Source organism: Lampris incognitus, chromosome 1 (assembly GCF_029633865.1).
Source record: "Lampris incognitus isolate fLamInc1 chromosome 1, fLamInc1.hap2, whole genome shotgun sequence".
NCBI classification, from domain to species: Eukaryota; Metazoa; Chordata; class Actinopteri; order Lampriformes; family Lampridae; genus Lampris; species Lampris incognitus.
The window spans coordinates 50152347-50174716 of NC_079211.1; the positions used below are offsets into that span (position 1 = coordinate 50152347).

General features: G+C 41.6%; 2 protein-coding genes across 2 annotated transcripts in view; one reads left to right on the plus strand and one right to left on the minus strand.

The window, feature by feature from the left end:
- Positions 1 to 22370, minus strand: part of LOC130110628 (NACHT, LRR and PYD domains-containing protein 12-like) — a 571318-nt gene that overhangs the window by 264242 nt on the left and 284706 nt on the right.
- Positions 1184 to 21785, plus strand: LOC130106753 (NLR family CARD domain-containing protein 3-like). The gene is made up of 12 exons (XM_056272996.1): positions 1184 to 2174; positions 2939 to 3044; positions 3289 to 3353; positions 3737 to 3839; positions 3952 to 4068; positions 5941 to 6019; positions 6207 to 6414; positions 6990 to 8784; positions 9433 to 9606; positions 12612 to 12785; positions 12960 to 13006; positions 20540 to 21785. Coding segments are annotated over exons 4-12 (2685 nt in total). The 5' UTR covers positions 1184 to 2174; positions 2939 to 3044; positions 3289 to 3353; positions 3737 to 3750; the 3' UTR covers positions 20542 to 21785.

Sequence of the window (22370 nt, forward strand, 5' to 3'; positions counted from 1 at the left end):
AGTCTCATCACCAGCCAGTCAGACCAGCTTGGTCGAGTCAGAAAGGCACGAACTGAGGAAGCCTCTTGGATGAGAGGCGAAACGTCTTCACGGATAAATACCAAGTCCTGTTACACTTGATTCAACTCCTTTGGATGAGAATATTGATGCCTCTGTTGCATTGGTAAGGAAGAACGTGTCTTGTCATCGTTCCAGGAGATCTTGTTCACCTATAATTTGAACTGCTCTTCAGCCTTGGAGTTGTGTGTCTTTTTTTTTTATTCAATAATCAAAAAGGCATTTCACAGCTTTCAAAATGACAGTTGCGAATACAAACAATGAGCAAATACAACAATCATACAAAGGAAGTTATGAACAAAAATAATAAATCAGCCAACACAAAAATAAAATAAAAAACAAAGTCGTCAATCAGGAATTAAAGTGCCAAGATTCTCAGAAAGACACTGGGCTTTTCTTGATTTTATCAGTTTTGCACATCTCTCATATATTTCCATCTCATTAACAAATCCATTAAACGGGGGGGTTGTTTTCAAGAAGTGACATTTGTGTCGAAAGAACTTTGCTAAGATAATTAGGTTATTCTACATGAATTCAGCTTTTCTGCCCCCTATTAAAAGACCAAGTTTTATATTTTCATATCTTAACTGCGGCATAATTAGATGATTATTCGCTATCCAAGTGTGGCATGCTTCCCAAAAGGTGCTCGTGACCTCGCAGTCAAAGAACAGCTGTTCTGCCGGTTCAGCGTCTGATCCACAGAAACCACAACTGTTCCAATCAAAACTGAATCTATGATGCAGGAAATCATGACATGGGTAGATGTCATTAACTGTCTTGAAATGCACTCCTTTTGCTTTGGGTGGGACAGGAAAAGAAAGATATCTGGTCTTTGTCTTGACTATAGAGCTTCTAGTGTAGTCTTGAAACTTGTGTTTCCTCTTCAAGGGCGAGGGAAAACAGACTGTAGTGAAGCTAGTTCTTCAAAATCTGTTACTGCATTTTATATCTAAAACATCTAATCCGGCTACAACTAACGGGGGGATCTTTGCTGTAACAGTAGAATACGTCAACATGCCTTTGATTAAAAGCATCCCTGCCTGTGGGGTTGCTTTCATTACATTATTATATTGTCTGTTGGTGCAAATCACATCATATGTTTGAATGAAGATGTCATATCGTAGCAGATTTCCATTATCTTCCATTACATCTTGAATGGACCAGATACCCTTCTCCATCCAGTCTTTATAAAAAAAAGATTTTCTTTTAATTAAGATGCATCTATTGTTCCAAACTGGCATATTGTGCGGGGTAAAGTTATACATCGATGCCAAGACACACCTTGGAGCGGTGTGTCTTGGCATCGATGAAGGTGGACGGCCTCTCAGTGCTCCAGCCTCCTTGTTAAGACGAAAGGCCCTTTATGTCTGAGCCGAGGGGCGGGGCCGGCTCTCTCTGCCTCCCCCTCACTCACCCACTCACCCACTCGCACACACAGACCCAGAGAGCGTGCTCTTAGTGGCAATGGTGGAGAGAGAACTAAACAGTCAGAAGTCTGGTTAAACGTCACTAGAGTCGATGCTGGCAATGCTCGTTGCCACAAGTGCAGCAAGTCTTCTGCATGTCAGGGCAGAGACACGAGCAGTCTGTCCAAACATCCAGCGGAAGTGCATCAAATACAGGTGAAGAAATGCAGCTTTCGGCTGCCTAGCTCGTAGTTCATCTCTCGTTGGCCTTCTGTGGTGATGCTAAGGGACCGCTCCAAGACACTCGTCTGTTAGCATTTGTTTTTTGTTGCGTTTTTCATTCATGTACAGATCAATCTCACAAAAAGAAACAGAACATAAAACAACAACAACAAGACAACAACATGGGGTATCATACAACAATCAACAGGGCACTAAACAAATATATTTAAGGCTTGGGGGGGGCTCTCTCCCTCTCTCTCTCTCTCTCTCTCTCTCCCCCTCTCCCCTCCCTCTCCGTCTTCATTAGTTTTTTACTTTCACTTTGTGACCTCGGGGTAGAAATGTGTAGCAGCAGGAGCAGTAAAAGTGGGTTGTAATCCACAGCAACACAACAGTCTCATAGTGGGATATTCTTCCATGACTTGGTTTTAGTGGATCTCTGTTGCTGTTGACGTCTTCCTGCTTCATCTAGCGGACAATCAGAATAATGTAAGTGTGACTGGACTTTTCCACACTCACTCTGCTGTTTGAGACGACTCTTAATATCTGATGTTTCTGTTCAACACCTCGTCAGAATGAACAACTGTTAACACAGCAGTGTCTATGTGACCACATTAACAGAAGCCGTTTGTTTAATGGCAGATTTGACTGAAACCGATTCAGGAGATTTGTCATCAAGAAAAGACGGAACAGAGACGAGGCCTGTTGATGAAGAACATTGTAGACCTCTAAAGACATGAAGGAGCACTTTGAACAGGTTTTAAGGCTCCATAGACATGTTGACTATGTTCATATATCAGACAAAACAATGTATGAAACAACAGGAAACCATTTATCAAACCAGTTCTGTCAACACAGAAACATGAGAGTTTACTGTTGCTCTGGTTTCCCCCTCAGTAATAGACTTTATTATTATTTATTATATTCTGTACTGTAGCTGTGATTTTGTGTCATTGTAGACAGATTCTCATAACCACTGACTTTCTACCTCAGCTACTGAATTTTAAATTGATGAAAGTTTCTCCACCTCACTTTCATTTCTGAGTTTTGAGTCTTTTCTTCAGTCCACTGTCCAAGATGTGATTCTTATCCTCTATCTAGTGGACACAGATAAACTAAACCACCTGACATGTGGTTTGTCTGACACAGACTAGACCTGACCACTGGTTAGACTGGTTAGACTGGTCTGATGTCATTCTGACATTTCTCGACGTTGATACTGAAGTTATGAGGATGTGATCAAATGTCCACAGGCATCCAGGACCCACCAAAGAGAATAAGAAGCATCTTCTCTCTGTGTGTCCTCTACTGATGAAGACAGAAGGTCTGTTTGACTTGATGTGGACCTGAGTTCACCAGGTAACAATCCTACCAGGAAACATTAAATGTATGATGACTCGTCTCCCTCCTATTACTTTGTACTGTATAACTGTATAGTGGAGTTGTACCAGATGACGGTGGTAAAATCTTTCCAGATGTTTATTTGTTGCTTTCAGATCTGAATATTCTTGGCATTCATTGCATCATGATTTCCAGCATTTCTGTCTGACTTTGGTGTTGAGATGAACATTTCATGAGAATGTTTTATGTGTTTTCCTCTCAGTGGTATCCAGACAGAACCAACAGCAGCCAACAGGTTATAGTGTGTTGTCTCTCCTCATTCTGTTGGTGAGTTCAGCAGAAAGTCTCACAGCTGCTCTGACAGTCCAGATAAGTTTGACTGAAGTACATTTTATCTGCTGTTCATCTACTGAGTGTAAAAAACACTACCGCCTTCCAACGCTGAGATCCACTCCCTTTAACACAACCACCTGTTAAACAGTCCAGGTCTCGACGGTCCACAAGGCTCCAAATCCTTCTTTCTGGATGTTTCTGGTCAGGCTGTTAGATGCAGACAGCAGGTGGTTCTAGTATTTTATACACTCAGTGTGTATGTGACATTTTACTAATATGAATGATGACAAGCCTACAAATAACTGATCCTCTAATGAAAATCTTATGATAACGAATGTGTCCAGCTAACACAGCATGTTGTGTGTATTTGTGTGAAGGTCTACACTCTGCTATGAATGTGTCTGAGGAGAGAGAGGAGGGAGGTCCTCCCTCGAAAACCACTCTGTCTGGGGAACATGGCAGCCAGACCAAAGCTAAGAGGTAAGATGAGGATCTCTATCTGTCCATGACTGGTCTCCATCTCAGAGCTCAGTAATGATGTCATCATGACATCTTCAGTCAGAGTCAAACGTCTGTTTGTGTTGTGTTGTAGCCCAGTCCAGCAGGAGAGACCAGACTCCCCTGTACCCAGCTGTGTGTCCATCAAGAGTGACCAGTCTATGCATCTACCTATTCATTTCAAAGATGGACACCACTCTACTGAACAGAGGTGAGGTCTATGGTCACATGTATAGTGACTATCAGTTAACAAAGTTGTTATTACTCTCTGGCATTGGAGGGATAATACTGTTCTTTTCACATGTCCAATAACAATGTCCAACTGAGATGTTCTCTTTGGGTGTGTCTTCCCATTTATCACAGCATGCTGATTATTGACAATATTTATTGTGCTGATGTGGTGAATTGGTGAAGGCAAGGTGATCCAAAATATTTCAAAATGACTTTTGTCTTTGTTCCAATATTAAATTGTCTTCTTTTTGGTAAGAACTGTGTTTTCCTGATACCTATTATCATTTACAATACTTCCTTTAACCTGTGACCTTAAAACAGCTGCCTATCACCATCACTTTGCCATCTAGTGTTCAACTTGTGACAGTGCAACAAAATTACCGTTTTCCTATTTACATTCTTATATTACACATTATGTGAAGGGCTGCTATAACAGGCAGAAAGATGGCGAACTCAGTTTGTTCCAAGTCGACTAGTCGGGAGGTTGTCTGAGTGAATAGTCGACTAGTTGGTCTCAAGGAAGCCCTATTAATTAGGCTCTACTTTTCCTGGACCCACTTGGTTCAGTGAAGACCTATGATTGTTATTTAGGCCTACACACGTTCACAATAAAGAGATGCATGTGTACAAATTGTTATATCTTTAATCTGTTTTATTTGCACCATAATTTAATTTGGACCATAATGTGTCACTACAAGTAACATGTCGCTTACTAACGACCAGCGATTCCCTCTCAAAACAGTGATTCGCCAAACTGATGTAGGACTAATTTACATATATCTGGATGGTATATTTAATTACTTCAAGAGATTAAGAAAAACTAGTCAGATCCATCAGGAACATCGTAATAAAAACAATCAACAAGCTACTTATTTACTTTATCTTATTCACTTACTTGATTGTATTTATGTTCTGTTATTTTATTATTAATATTACAATATATTTTTATCCATCTTATCGATTTTGTCTTTGTTTTTTTTTTTTTTTTTTTTTTTTGTCTTGTTTGTTTAAACTATTTTATCTACTTTATTTGTCTAGTTTTATTCAAATCTATTTTATTGTCATTAATCTCAAATTGTCTCAAATGGATCTCTTATCGGCTTGTCAGTAATCTGTGAGGCACTTTGAACGTCACTAACCTGTATGAAAGGTGTTATTCAAGAGTGACCAGTCTATAGAAATACCTCTAAGATTCAAAGATGGACAGCACTCTACTGAGCAGAGGTCAGAATTAAACAGCTGATATGAACAGATGGTTTGGTTGTTATCAGACTCTACTGAACAGACAGAGGTAACAAGTCATGACACATAGAATTGGTCTGAACCTTCTGTTGGTTTAGTTTCTTCTCTCAAAACATCTCATGTAATAATCACATCAGTATTTACAGTGGTGTTCACCTTGTGTTTCTACCTGCATCCATCAGGACACAACACCTCAACCTCCTGTGTGTGTGTGTGTGTGTGTGTGTGTGTGTGTGTGTGTGTGTGTGTGTGTGTGTGTGTGTGTGTGTGTGTGTGTGTGTGTGTGTGTGTGTGTGTGTGTGTGTGTGTGTGTTTCCAGATTTGAATAGCCCAATCAGAGCCCTGAACCCACCCAAAAATAGCCCTTTTTTTACTGTTTAGTAGAAAGTTTCTCTGTTTGTCCGGTGTATGTATGTAATAATAATTATGTTTATCAGAGCCATTTTTACCCACTCAATCAAATAAAAAGTATCCCAATCTGCCAATGCTGCGGTCATGTGTGTGTGTGTGTGTGTGTGTGTGTGTGTGTGTGTGTGTGTGTGTGTGTGTGTGTGTGTGTGTGTGTGTGTGTTGATATCTAGAGACCTAACATGTCATGTGTTCTCCACAGAGACCACCAGGAGAGGTCAGAGGTTCTCAGTGGTCAGTCTGTCCAGGAGCATCAAACAGACCTGGACTCCATATTTATGGTGTGTAAATGTACATCAACACCTTTTACTTCACCTCCAAATGAAATGAAAAACAACCATTCTGGTCATAATGGTCTTCATGCTCCACTGTTTACATCAGTGGGTGTTAATCAGTGACAGATTGGCTTGATGTTTTGTTCCATGAGTTTAACATGAAAGTTTAATTCATATACTGATTCATTTCCAGCTGCTTGAGGAGAACATTGTCACTTTTGTGAAGAAGGAGCTGAAGAGGTTCCAGAAGGATCTGAGTCCAGATTACCCAGAGTGCTTAGAGAGACAGAGGGAGGAGGAGGAGGAGCAGAGGAGGAGTCCCAGAGAGGCACTTCTGAAGATCACACTGCACTTCCTGAGGAGTATGAAGCAGGAGGAGCTGGCTGACTCTCTGGAGAGCAGTAAGAGACTCTTTATTCAAAGGCCTCAACACCATGTAAAGAGTCAATAGAGGCAAAGTGGGAGGTGGAATTGTTTTGAAACCCTGCTGAAAATGTAGACTTATCACAGGAGGTTCAGACAGTTTCCATTTGGATGGTAAATGAAAAGAAATCTAATGGATAATCTGGTTAAACTATTGATTGGTTAATGAGGGTGTAAAATGCTGATGACATTGGTTCACATCAGAACAATAATACCAGAGAGAACCTCTTTAAGACATCATCACTGTCACCATAATCCCAGTAAAGATCTCCTATCTAATGCATGGTTACTACAAGAGATGTGATAATAGCCATCAAAATATTATTACAGTAGAAATGAATTATTATTAATGAACATGTTTTTGTGGAAATGTATTTGGATAAATCTACCCTTTATATAAATTATATACATGTCTTCATTGTTTGTTTTAATTAAAACCTGCATGTCCATCCACCAGTGATGAGCTGAATTAATACTATGGAGTTTGGTAAAGTTTCTGTTTCTCACATTTACAGTAACATCCACTCACTGATTCCCTGGTTTGTTTATTCAGAAACCCCTGTTCCCTTGTGCCGGAGTCACCTGAAAGCAGCTCTGAAGGAGAAGTTTCAGTGTTTGTTTGAGGGTGTTGCTAAACCAGGAGAGTCAACACTTCTGAATCAGATCTACACAGAGCTCTACATCACAGAGGGAGGGAGTGGAGAGGTCAATAATGAACATGAGGTCAGAAAGATTGAAACAGCGTCCAGGAAACCAGCGAGACCAGAAACACCGATCAAATGTGAAGACATCTTTAAACCCTTACCTGGACAAGATAAACCAATCAGAACATTGATGACAAGGGGAGTGGCTGGCATCGGGAAAACAGTCTTAACACGGAAGTTCACTCTGGATTGGGCTGAAGACAAAACCAACCACAATATACACTTCACATTTCCATTCACGTTCAGAGAGCTGAATGTGCTGAAAGATAAAAAGTTCAGCTTGGTGGGACTTCTTCATCACTTCTTTATTGAAACCAAAGAAGCAGGAATCTGCAGCTTTGACCAGTTCCAAGTTGTGTTCATCTTTGATGGTCTGGATGAGTGTCGACTTCCTCTGGACTTCCAGAACAATGAGATCTGGACTGATGTCACAAAGTCCACCTCAGTGGACGTGCTGCTGACAAACCTCATCAAGGGGAAACTGCTTCCCTCTGCTCGCCTCTGGATAACGACACGGCCTGCAGCAGCCAACCAGATCCCTCCTGAGTGGGTTGACATGGTGACGGAGGTGAGAGGGTTCAATGATCCACAGAAGGAGGAGTACTTCAGGAAGAGGTTTAGAGATGAGGAGCAGACCAGAAGAATCATCTCACACATCAAGACATCACGAAGCCTCTACATCATGTGTCACATCCCAGTCTTCTGTTGGATCACTGTTACAGTTCTCGATCACGTGTTGAGAACAGATGAGAGAGGAAAGATACCCAAGACCCTGACTGAGATGTACATCCACTTCCTGGTGGTTCAGTCCATCCAGGGGAATGTGAAGTATCATGGGAGATCTGAAACAGAGCCACACTGGAATACAGAAAGCAGGAAGATGATTGAGTCTCTGGGAAAACTGGCCTTTGAACAGCTGGAGAAAGGCAACCTGATCTTCTATGAAGCAGACCTGACAGAGTGTGGCATTGATATCAGAGCAGCCTCAGTATATTCAGGAGTGTTCACACAGATCTTTAAAGAGGAGTGTGGGCTGTACCAGGACAAGGTCTTCTGCTTTGTCCATCTGAGCATTCAAGAGTTTCTGGCTGCTCTTTATGTCTTTCTCTCATTCATCAACACTGGAGTCATTCTGCTGTCAGCAACACAGTCAACCTCCTACTGGCTTAAACTATTTGGAAATAAACCAGACCTCTACCTGACAGCAGTGGACAAGGCGTTAGAGAGTCCAAACGGACATCTGGACTTGTTCCTGCGCTTCCTCCTGGGCCTCTCACTGGAACCCAATCAGAATCTCCTACGAGGCCTGCTGAGAAAGACAGGAAGTAAATCACAGACCACTCAGCAAACAGTCCGGTACATCCAGAAGAAGATCAGGGGGAATCTCTCTCCAGAAAGAAGCATCAATCTGTTCCACTGTCTGAATGAACTGAATGAGCATTCCCTAGTGGAGGAGATCCAACAGTACCTGACATCAGGAAGACTCTCCACAGACCGGCTCTCTCCTGCTCAGTGGTCAGCTCTGGTCTTCATCTTACTGTCTTCAGAAGAGGAGCTGGACGTGTTTGACCTGAAGAAATACTCTGCTACAGAGGAGGGTCTTCTGGGGCTGCTGCCAGTGGTCAAAGCCTCCAGTACAGCTCTGTAAGTTTATGGATTAGGCCTTTTAAAGTATTAAATATATTACGTGTTATTATTTTTCATTGGTGATAAAATATTTTTTTATTACACTGATTATTGAAACTGTTATTGGCGTTACAGGTTCTAAAATCAAAAGTATTAGAGACATTAAAATGATAGAATAACTACAACTATTAAAACAGTAGTTGTAATAGTTGTAAGTAGCAGTAATCATAAAAGAAGCACGTAGTAGTGGAATTAGCAGCAGTAGTAACAGCAGTAATAGTAGTAGTAGCAGTAGTACTAGTCTAGTAGTAACAATAGTATTAGTAGTCACAGTAGTTGCAGTAGTAGTACAAATTGTATTATAACAAGTAGCTGTCACAGTTATGGTAGGACTAGTAGTAAAAGTAACAGCAGTAATGCAACTCTTGTAGTAATATTTTGTTATTTCCATGTTTAGATGAGTACTATAATAAAGTACTATTATCCAAACTGTTGTAATGATGAAAACAGTAAAATCAAAAGTATTAACGCCATTACAATGTAATAGAATGATATATTTGTGTGTGTGTGTGTGTGTGCGCGTGTGTGTGTTGTGTGTGTGTGTGTGTGTGTGTGCATGTGTGTGTGTGTGCGCGCGCGCGTGTGTGTGTGTGTGTGTCCATTCAGGTTGAGTTCCTCTAATCTGTCAGACAGAAGCTGTGAAGTTTTGTCCTCAGTTTTCAGCTCCAACTCCTCTAGTGTGAGAGAGCTGGACCTGAGTAACAATGATCTGCAGGATTCAGGAGTGAAGCTGCTCTCTGCTGGACTGGGGAGTCCACAATGTAGACTGGAAACTCTCAGGTCAGTATTCCTAAACCTCTACAACACAGGACCACTTCAGTCCTCATTTACATCCACTTTAATGGCAGTCAGTACATCCTAACCTGGGTGGTCTTTTCTCTGACTGGAGGAATTACAGACCAGTTGTAGTAACAAGCTCTGGTTCTACTTTCTACTTCCTATCAACTGCTTTCCATGAACACATACACCAGCAAAGAGGACATATCAACACATTACAAATCAATACAGTTTGGTTTTCAGAGAAAAAAGTGAAATAGTCTAACAGGCATAGCAAGGCCTTCCTTCTGACCATATTTCAACTACATATTTATAATTCATATTTCTTGTTTTAGTTTGCAGTGTAACTCTATTTTCACCTGAAAAATACTGTACTGGTTAAGATTATTTACATAGACTATCTGCTGTGGGAGATGTCTGCTTGGAGCTGCCAGCAGCAGGGCCACAACACACACCTTTCTGGACCCCCACCATGTTAGACCACCCCTCATTATTAGAGATGGACAACTTCTTTACTGGAGGATCTTCTGGCAGAGATGGATGCCCTCCTGTCCTTTTTAGTTCACTTTTTTATTTTTATTTTTATTCAGTTTGGTGCAAATCATATAAAGTGTTAATGTGTTGTACAGTAGCACACATTCACACCACTGAAAGAATAAGGACAGGGAATACTGACCACTTTGGATCATGTTTTATATTTAGTCTTGATTTGTATCTAAGACCTCTTCATACAACTAGGGTTGCAGCTACTGTAAAGAATAACAAAGAAAAGTGTGCATACCAACATGCACCCTAGTCTGATCATGTGACCTGAGTTGACAGAGGAAGTTGTTGACCACCGTCATGATACCACAGGGCTCCAGACTAACTTTTTCCACTAGGAACACTGCTGCTCCTTACTGACAATTTTAGGAGCACCACTTAAATCGACACACAACGCAACACATGGATATTTTCCCGTCTTAACCGTATTACTGATCAATGCTTTGGTAATAAATAGACCACTTACAGAAATAACATTATGGTGTTTTATTTTAAATGTCACCAAGGGAGGTAGTGCTTAAGAGCAAAAAAACAATAAGTTAAATAAAACGTAAACCCGAAAGTGTTTTTTGTAAACATAGGCACCAAATATAACATTTATAAATGTAAACATAAGGTATGTGGTCAGTAACATTACTGTCATTACAGCACCAGAACTACAACAACATAAGTCAACACTGAACTCATGCAGTATACCTCCCCTCGCCTTCCCTGTAGTTTAGAGCACATCCCCCTGAGGACCACTAGGAGGCTCTACCCAACCCTTGTAATTGGGCCTTCTAGCTCTTTTACCCTGACTGAACCACATCTGTACAGCCTCCTTGGCATCAAACTCACTGTGGCCCTGTAATAACCCTGGAGCAGTAAAATACTCACTGTACCTACAAATAAATATTTTAGTAATAGAGTGCAATAAATATGTGCCTCTCATGTGTGAACAAGCTGTATTATACTGTACATAACCCCCTACTGACTGTACAGTAACGCTTGTTACAGTATTTACCATCACTCCTTCACTTCTTTGCACTCTATCCTGTTTACATGTCACAGAAACGGTTTCCCCTGTATATAGTCATTCCTAGTGTGTACTTCTGGAGGTTGTGTGTTCTGTTTGCGAGTACAACGAGCCAGACCGGAGTCAGAGTGCTTACATACCTTGAGCATTTGGGTGCTGGCCTTCCACGTGGCCCATCAAAACATTCACCGGCCTCCTCTGCTGCAGGATCCGTGCATACACAATCTCCATTCCTTGGCTGACACGTCCGTGTGGCCATCAGTCATGAATGAGAGCTACATGGAGTCCGCTGGTTTTTTGCCGGTCTTCTTTTTAAGCGTGTCAGCTGTCATGCCGTGCACCTGCCCTGCACAGTGTGTACTTCAGGATGTTGTTGTGGGGCAACATTGTGGGGGGGGGGGAGCCTGCACGCGTGCTATCCCCCCCAAATGCTGTTTCGTCTTTTTTTTGGTCATGTCACGAGAGCCTCGCAGTAACTCCTCTTTATCACACACACACACACACACAAACACACACACACACACACAGGCCAAGCCCACTCATTCACACACAAGTTCTCCTCTTACTGGTTTTCACATGATTACAAAAACACGGTAATATTGCAAGTGGCACCATTGCGCCTAGGTTTAAAATCTACTTGCACCGATGCCAAAACTCGGTGCAAAATGTGACTAAATGGTGGCACTCTGGAGCCCCGTATCAGTTAACTCAGGTTGGGTTGGTTTGCTGGCAGCCATACCAACATCTACCCAGGCTCTGCTCAATCACAGAAGCTAAGCAAGTGTGGGCTTGGCTAGTACTTGGATGGCAGACCTCCCGAGAAAACTGAGTTGCTGCTGGATTTGGTGTTGGTGGGCCAGTAGGGGGCAATCTTCCCTCTGAGCCTTAAAAAAAAAGCCAATGCCTCAGTGCAGTGATGGGGACACAGTGCTGTAGGAGATGTCGTCCTTCTGATGAGACGTTAAAACCGAGGTCCTGACTCACTGTGGTCCTTAAAGACCCCATGGCACTTACAGCAAAGAATAGAGGGTCCCCCGGTGTTCTAGCAAATTCCCCAGCCTGGCTCTCTCCATCTGGCCACCTAATCATCCCCCAGTATGATTGGCTCAATGGTTCCTCCCTCTCCACCTTAAGCTGATGTGTGGTGAGCGTTCTATTGCAAAATGGCTGCCGTGCATCATCCAGGTGGTGCTACACATTGGTGGTGGATGGGGTGAGTTTCCCCCCTTCTCTGTGAAGTGCTTTGGGTGTCCAGATAAAACCCTAAAAGTATAATCCATTATTATTGTTTGGTTTAGTGAAGCTGAAGCTTATTCAGGAACCTGATTATGTTGAACATGTTTCATGAGACACTCTTACACATCAACAGCTGAAAGATAGTAATCTGTGTGTGTGTGTGTGTGTGTGTGTGTGTGTGTGTGTGTGTGTGTGTGTGTGTGTGTGTGTGCAGGTTGTCGGGCTGTCTGGTCACAGAGGAAGGTGTTTTTTCTCTGCTCTCAGCTCTGAGCTCCAACCCCTCCCATCTGAGAGAGCTGGACCTGAGCTACAACCAGCCTGGAGACTCAGGAGGGAAGCTGCTCTCTGCTGGACTGGAGGATCCACACTGGAGACTGGACACTCTCAGGTATGGACAGGCTGGATGACACTCACTCATCATGTCTTCTACAAGGATTTTCTCCTCCTACTCTGATGCTGGATCAGACTGGTTCTTCTGTAACAGTGGACAGGACCGATACTGGATGGTGGTTTATTAGATGGAGGATGTGCTGGTGTGACTGTGTTTCTCCTCCACCCCCAGGCTGGACCATGCTGGAGTGTGCAGGTTGACACCAGGTGTGAGGAAGTGTAAGTGTGTGTTTAGTTTCTTCATGAGAACAAAGCAGATCACATTCAGCTGTTTAGATGGAAAGTGCGTCCACTAGTGTGTGACATCCATTCATTCACATCCTACTGTGGAGGAAGATGATGGTGGACATGATGTGTCTTCATCACACTGCTGAGAAATTAGCAGTCATTAGGTCTCATTTATCAAGGAACTTCAGCACTAATGTGTGTGTGGTTCCTTCATACTGAGGTTTCTACATGAAAAGTGGATTTATGAACTTTTTCACACATCTGACAGAAATGTATGAAAACCTGAGACCACACGTAAGATGTGTGTCCACTCCTCACTTCTACTTTTATGCAGAAACTTTCACTTTTATTTATTAAATAGTCTTATTTGAACAGACTTTCTACTCGTATATGGAGATATGAAGAAAGATGAACAAAAGACTTGAGAAAAACATGTTTGCAAACAATATTGAAGTGAGATAAAATGTTTAGAATGATTAATAGACTACTGGAAAGACTTCCTGTGATTGTCCCCTGTGTAATATTCATTTAATTACTGAAGAAGAAGATTTAAAGGGACACAATACTGTAAAGTCCACATGTTAAATGGGCCGACCTTGTCTTATAGAGGATTTGACATGAGCGTCTTTTCAGGAAAAGGACAGATTTTTGATTTTTTTTCACTGAGAATGACGAGTGACTTTTGAGTTGATTCTGATTCACCAGAGCCTTGCTGTAAAAGACTATTAAGACCACTATCAAGGCCACTATTAAGACTAATATTAAGACCACTATTAAGACTAACATAAAGACCACTATTAAGACTAACACTATAACCATTATTAAGGCCACTATTAAGACCAATATTAAGACCACTATTAAGACTAATATTAAGACCACTATTAAGACTAATGTTAAGACCACTATTAAGATCACTGTTAAGACTAATATTAACACCACTATTAAGAGAAATATTAAGACGAATATTAAGACGGCTATTAAGATCAATATTCAGACCAATATTCAGACCACTATTAAGACTAATATTAAGACCACTATGAAGACTAAAATTAAGACCACTATCAAGATTAATATTAAGACCTCTATTAAGACTAATATTAAGACCACTATCAAGACTAATATTAAGACCACTATTAAGACTAATGTTAAGACCACAATTAAGACTACTAGTAAGACCACTATTAAGACTACTATTAAGACCACAATTAAGACTGGTATTAAGACCACTATTAAGACTAATATTAAGACTTAAATTAAGACCACTATCAAGATTAATATTAAGACCTCTATTAAGACTAATATTAAGACCACTATCAAGACTAATATTAAGACCACTATTAAGACTAATGTTAAGACCACAATTAAGACTACTATTAAGACCACTATTGAGACCACAATTAAGACTGGTATTAAGACCACTATTAAGACGAATATTAAGAACACTATTAAGACTAATATTAAGACCACTATTAAGACGAATATTAAGAGCACTATTAAGAGAAATATTAAGACTAATATTAAGACCACTATTAAGACTAATATTAAGACCACTATCAAGACTAATGTAACCCCATTTTAACTGGCGGGCAACGCCAAGCACATTTAAACAAGACAAAAGCCTAATGCTACCAGTTACTTAAGTGTTATAATACAAATCATTAGCGCAACAGGATCCTGAGTTCTCAGCGGTGGAATGGTGAGCTGGCTGAACCTCCTGTGTACTAACTAGTAGGCTAGTGCCACTAATGACAATTTTAGTGATAATTGATAATAGAACTAATTAACCAAGATAATTATCAATTTAGTAGCGCGGTGCCTCCACTGGGTAAATACTACACTTACCTAAGGCTAGTGAATGGTGTATCTTCCCAGAATTAAACAAACATGTGGTTAATGCAGATCTTATAACCCTGCTGTGTACTGAATTACTGTACAAGCTTATTACCAGCACTCTAAAAGTAACCTAGGCTTTGCATAAGCGGAAAATGAGCTGCCAATACACCCGAGATATAATTAATAATAATAGGATTTATTTGATAATAATGAGAGAGAGAGAGAGAGAGAGAGAGAGAGAGAGAGAGAGAGAGAGAGTACCACATGAGGGTGGTATTTTTGATTAAATAAACATTAATTGAAATTACACAGGGTGTGACAACCGGTCACAATAAACAGGAAGAAAGTAAAAAAAGAACACAAAAATACCCAGCGCTTTCCGTTGGGGCCCGTTGGTGCACATAAAGCAGCTCTCTGAGCGGAGGGCAAGGCAGCCACCCGCAAGATGGCCACAGGTTGCAATGTTCAGAAAACCCTGGCGAAGATGGTGGTCGTCTGGTGGGTCCAGATGAAGCGAGTCCTCTTTGAACAGCAGACAGGTCCCAGGAATGGAGCAGAGCGGCTCCCCTAGTTAGATCACCGTCCAGCGCAGCCCGATGACTTCTGGCTAGCCTCCACAACTCTAGTCGGCTAACACACTAGCACTGGATGCTAAATCCACTTAGCTAGCTAGCGGCGACACTGGCTGTGGGGCATAAACAAAATAATCGGACTAAAACAAACCTCACCAGCAAGCATACGGCCGCGGGCCAATCGCAACACTCCTGACCTCAAATGCGGGCCTAGTACACGGGCTGTGTATAAAGTCTCTGCGAAACGGGTACTTAGACGGAGCAGCAGAAAAATGGCCGTCTCTCTTGGTCGTACTCGCTCAGACTGCCTAACTCCTCCCTCTCCGTGAGGAGATCGACCGTTGCGAACTTCGTGATTTCGTGGGCATAACAACTCCACACCACATCATTGGCTAATAACAAAATTCAAATAAAAATACAAAGAGCAAATACATTCCATTGGTTTACATGTTTAGAAACGTATAAGAACATAGGAAATGTTTAAGACACAAAGCATGCTGGTAAATGAAGTAGCACAAAGTATGTACAGTAGATTTTAGAGGTCCTTACACTAATATTAAGACTAATATTAAGACCACTATTAAGACTAATGTTAAGACCACTATTAAGACTACTATTAAGACCACTATTAAGACTAATATTGAAACCGCTACTAAGACCGTTATTAAGACCAATATTCAGACCACTATTAAGGCTAACATTAAGACCACTATTAAAACTAATATTAAGACCAGTATTAAGACCACCATTAAGACTAATATTAAGACCACTATTAAGACTAATATTCAGACCATATTAAGACTAATATTAAAACCACTATTAAGACCGCTATTAAGACTAAAGTTAATACCACTATCAAGATTAATATTAAGACCTCTATTAAGACTAATATTAAGACCACTATCAAGATTAATATTAAGACTAATATTAAGACCACTATTACCACTATTAAGACTAATATTCAGACCACTATTAAGGCTAATATTAAGACCACTACTACTACTACTTTCGGCTGCTCCCGTTAGGGGTCGCCACAGCGGATCATCCGTTTCCATTTCTTCCTGTCTTCTGCGTCTTCCTCTGTCACACCAGCCACCTGCATGTCTTCCCTCACCACATCCATAAACCTCCTCTTTGGCCTTCCTCTTCTCCTCTTCCCTGGCAGCTCCATATTCAGCATCCTTCTCCCAATATACTCAGCATCTCTCCTCCACACATGTCCAAGCCATCTCAATCTTGCCTCTCTTGCTTTGTCTCCAAACCGTCCAACCTGAGCGGTCCCTCTAATATAATCGCTCCTAATCCTGTCCTTCTTCGTTACTCCCAGTGAAAATCTTAGCATCTTCAACTCTGCCACCTCCAGCTCCGCCTCCTGTCTTTTCATCAGTGCCACTGTCTCCAAACCATATAACATAGCTGGTCTCACAACCATCTTGTAAACTTTCCCTTTAACTCTTGCTGATACCCTTCTGTCACAAATCACTCCTGACACACTTCTCCACCCACTCCAACCTGCCTGCACTCTCTTTTTCACCTCTCTACTGCACTCCTTGTTACTTTGGACAGTTGACCCCAAGTATTTAAACTCAAATGCCTTTATCACCTCCACTCCTTGCATCCTGACCATTCCACTGTCCTCTCTCTCATTCACGCATAGGTATTCCGTCTTGCTCCTACTGACTTTCATTCCTCTTCTCTCCAGTGCATACCTCCACCTCTCCAGGCTCTCCTCAACCTGCACCCTACTCTCGCTACAGATCACAATGTCATCCGCGAACATCATCGTCCATGGAGACTCCTGCCTGATCTTGTCCGTCAACCTGTCCATCACCATTGCAAACAAGAAAGGGCTAAGAGCCGATCCTTGATGTAATCCCACCTCCACCTTGAACCCATCTGTCATTCCAACCGCACACCTCACCATTGTCACACTTCCCTCATACGTATCCTGCACCACTCCTACATACTTCTCTGCAACTCCTGACTTCCTCATACAATACCACACCTCCTCTCTCGGCACTCTGTCATAAGCTTTCTCTAAATCTACAAAGACACAATGCAACTCTTTCTGGCCTTCTCTATACTTCTCATTCAACATTTTCAAAGCAAACATCGCATCTTTGGTGCTCTTTCATGGCATGAACCCATACTGCTGCTCGCTGATCGTCACCTCTCCTCTTAACCTAGCTTCTATTACTCTTTCCCAAATCTTCATGCTGTGGCTGATCAACTTTATACCTCTGTAGTTGTTACAGTTCTGCACATCGCCCTTGTTCTTGAAAATCGGTACCAGTATGCTTCTTCTCCACTCCTCAGGCATCCTCTCACTTTCCAGGATTGTGTTAAACAATTTAGTTAAAAAAAACTCCACTGCCATCTCTCCTAAACATCTCCATGCCTCCACAGGTATGTCATCAGGACCAACTGCCTTTCCACTCTTCATCCTCTTCATAGCTGCCCTCACTTCCTCCTTGCTAATCCGCTGAACTTCCTGATTCACTATCCCTACATCATCCAACCTTCTCTCTCTCTCATTTTCTTCATTCATCAGCCCCTCAAAGTATTCCTTCCACCTTCTTAGCACACTCTCCTCGCTTGTCAGCACATTTCCATCTCTATCCTTGATCGCCCTAACTTGCTGCACATCCTTTGCAGCTTGATCCCTCTGTCTAGCCAATCGGTACAAGTCCTTTTCTCCTTCCTTAGTGTCTAATCTGTCATACAACTCACCATACGCCTTTTCCTTTGCCTTTGCCACCTCTCTCTTTGCTTTACGCTGCATCTCCTTGTACTCCTGTCTACTTTCTTCATCTCTCTTACTATCCCACTTCTTCTTTGCCAACCTTTTCCTCTGTATAATTTGCTGTACTTCCTCATTCCACCACCAAGTCTCCTTGTCTTCCTTCCTCTGTCCTGATGACACACCAAGTACCTTCCTAGCTGTCTCCCTCACTATTTCTGCAGTGGTTTTCCAGCCATCTGGCAACTCTTCACTACCACCCAGTGCCTGTCTGAACTCCTGCCTGAACTCCACACAACAGTCTTCCTTCTTCAACTTCCACCATTTGATCTTCGGCTGTGTCTTCACTCGCTTCCTCTTCTTGGTCTCCAAAGTCATCCTACAGACCACCATCCGATGCTGCCTAGCTACGTTCTCCCCTGTCACCACCTTGCAGTTTCCAATCCCTTTTAGATGGCATGGCGCCTTCTACATAAGATATAGTCCACCTGTGTGCACTTTCCTCCACTCTTGTACGTCACCCTGTGTTCCTCCCTCTTCTTGAAATATGTATTCACCACAGCCATTTCCATCCTTTTCGCAAAATCGATCACCATCTGTCCTTCCACATTTCTCTTCTTGACTCCATACCTTCCCATCACCTCCTCATCACCTCTATTCCCTTCACCAACATGTCCATTGAAGTCCGCTCCAATCACCACTCTCTCCTCCTTGGGTACCCGCTCCACCATGTCGTCCAACTCACTCCAGAATTCTTCTTTTTCATCCATCTCACACCCAACTTGCGGGGCATATGCGCTGATAACATTCAGCAATAAACCTTCAATTTCCAGCTTCATACTCATCACTCTGTCTGACACTCTCTTCACCTCCAGCACGCTCTTGACATACTCTTCCTTCAGAATTACCCCTACCCCATTACTCCTCCCATTCACACCATGGTAGAAGAGTTTGAACCCACCTCCGATACTCCTGGCCTTACTCCCCTTCCACCTGGTCTCTTGCACACACAGTATGCCTACCTTTCTTCTTTCCATCATGTCAGCCAGCTCTCTCCCTTTACCAGTCATAGTGCCAACATTCAAAGTTCCAACTCTCACCTCCACATGCCTACCCGTCCTCCTCTCTAGCTGCCTCTGGACATGCTTTCCCCCTCTCCTTCTCCTTCGCCCAACAGTAGCATAGTTTCCACCGACACCCTGCTGGTTAACAGTACCGGTGGCGGTCGTTGGTGACCCGGGCCTCGACTTATCCGGTATGTAAGTCTTATTTATGTTCCGCATATTTGATTTGGCAAAGGTTTTACGCCGGATGCCCTTCCTGACGCAACCCTCCCCATTTGTCTGGGCTTGGGACCGGCACTAAGGATGCACCGGCTTGTGCATCCTCAGTGGCTGGGTTTAATATTAAGACCACTATTAAGACCACTATTAAGACCACTATTAAGACTACTATTAAGACCACTTTTAAGGCTAATGTTAAGACCACTATTAAGACCACTATTAAGACGAATATTAAGACCTCTATTAAGACTAAAATTAAAACCACTATCAAGATTAATATTAAGACCTCTATTAAGACTAATATTAAGACCACCATTAAGACTACTATTAAGACCACTAATAAGACTGATGTTAAGACCACTATTAAGATTGGTATTAAGACCACAGTTTAGACTGTTATTAAGACCACTATTAAGACGAATATTAAGACAACTATTAAGACCACTATTAAGACTAAAATTAAGACCACTATCAAGATTAATATTAAGACCACTATTGAGACCACTATTAAGACTAATATGAAGATCGCTATTAAGACCGCTATTAAGACCACTATCAAGACCAATATTAAGACTAATATTCAGACCACTATTAAGGCTAATATTAAGACCGCTATTGAGACCAGTATTAAGACTAATGTTAAGACCACTATGAAGACTAATATTAAGACCACTATTAAGACCAGTATTAAGACTAATATTAAGACCACTATTAAGACTAATATTAAGACTAATATTCAGACCAGTATTAAGACTAATATTCAGACTATATTAGTACAGTCCATTATCTCAGAGGTGGACTGAACAAGGAGCAGTTATGTTAATTCATGGTAAATAAGGTCATGTGACGTGCTTCCAGTTTATGAATGATTGGTGTTCATCATAATACACACAAGAGTACGATGGAAACTTCATACCTCAGAACATGTGATAAATACAGCGGCAGTATAATTCATAACATGATACGAGGGAACTTACACATTTATGAACATGTTGATAGATGAGGTCCAACCTGTGACTAAATCAACACAAACCAAACAGAAGAGGAACATTAGATCAACAACCGCTGCTGTATTGTGTCTTGTTGTCTCCATCAGAAGCCTGTGAATTCACACTGGACCCAAACACAACACACAGAGACCTCCTTCTGTCTGAGGACAACAGAAAGGTGACATGGTGGAGAGAGGAGCAGTCGTATCCTGATCATCCAGACATATTTGACTCCTGGAGACAGGTTCTATGTAGAGAGAGTCTGACTGACCGCTGTTACATGGAGGTACAGTGGAAAGGATATGTTCGTATAGGAGTGACTTACAGAGGAATCAGAAGGAGAGGAGGAGGTGATGACTGTCTGCTTGGATATAATAAAAAGTCCTGGAATCTGTCCTGCCGTAGTGATAGATACAATGTCTGTCATAATAATAGAGTAACAGAGATACGTATCTCCCCCTCCTCCTCTGACAGAGTAGGAGTGTATCTGGACTGGTCTGCTGGAACTCTGTCCTTCTACAGAGTCTACTCTGACACACTGACACACCTCCACACCTTCACCTCCACATTCACTGAACCTCTCCATTTTGTGTTTAGGTTGTGGTCACGTGACTCATCAGTGTGTGCGTGTGTTAGATAGAGGAGGTAGAGACGCCTCCTGTGTCCTGGAGGAACACTCACACTCCTGCCCAAACACACCTAAAGAGTGATAGATCACACTGTACACACACACACACACACACAAATACAGACAGTGTGACCAAAGATGTGTGTTTTGGGGTTGTAATAGTTGTGTGGTGTGTTTAATGTGTGTTGGATGTATGCTTCATTGATTCAGTTTCTGCATTTTACTCATGCTTATCTACTCATATATTTTCGTGATGTGTGTGTGTGTGGTGTTAGTGTAGATAGCGGGACCGAAAACTAAAGCACTTACGATCCTAATTCTTTTTGGAGGTGGTAGGTATTGTTCCAGAGAGTAAGGGAAAAATCCCAGAAAATTAAAATTATGCATAATTATGCATAAATATGCAAAATGTGCATTTTTTCTAAAAATGGCCAAAAACCACTTTTCTCGTCATTTCAGATGATTCTGAGCATCTTTGATTTTTTCACCTATATACATTTTTTTTCTGGGACTTGTTTTGGCATTATGCAAAATAGATGCATTTTTGCAAAAATGCACTTATGATCCTAATTTTTTTTGGAGGTGGTAGGTATTGTTCCAGAGAGGACCAGAAAAATAGCAGAAAATTGAAATATAGTTATAATAATTATGCATAATTATGCAAAATATGCATTTTCTAAAAATGGCTAAACACCACTTTTCTCGGCATTTCAGATGATTCTGAGTATTGGGGGGGGGTTGGAGTGGGAAGGGGGTTTAGGGGCAGGGGGAAGGCGGTTAGCTGGCAGGATGAAGAGGAGGGAGATTTAGACGGGTGGATAACCAAACCGCTCCATTGTAGTAGGGTTCTTCTAGTATTCTTATATTTAGATTGTTTATGTTACCTATGTTTATGTAAGCTTTATGCCTATATTTGATATGTTGTCTTCTAATGTAAAGCACATTGAGCTTACTTGTAATAAAATGTGCTACATAAATAAAATTTCTAAAATATTCAATTGTTATTCAGTTTTTTATTGTATTGGATTAAATATATTAAACAACTTGTATTTTTTTTATATTTGTGTATAATTTATCAATGCAGAACAACTGAAGAACCATGAACACACACAACCACATACTCACACACACACACACACATATGTTGGCTGCACCTGTGTGAAGTCCCTGCTGCTGTGTTGCTGTTGCAGGTCCAAGTGGGTCCATGAGGCACAATGCAGCATTGGTTGTGCGCTCCATTGTGTTTGACAGTGACTCGTTCATCTTCTGGCTGTGCTGGAGGAACTTGTCGTCCCATGTCTCCTTGTACT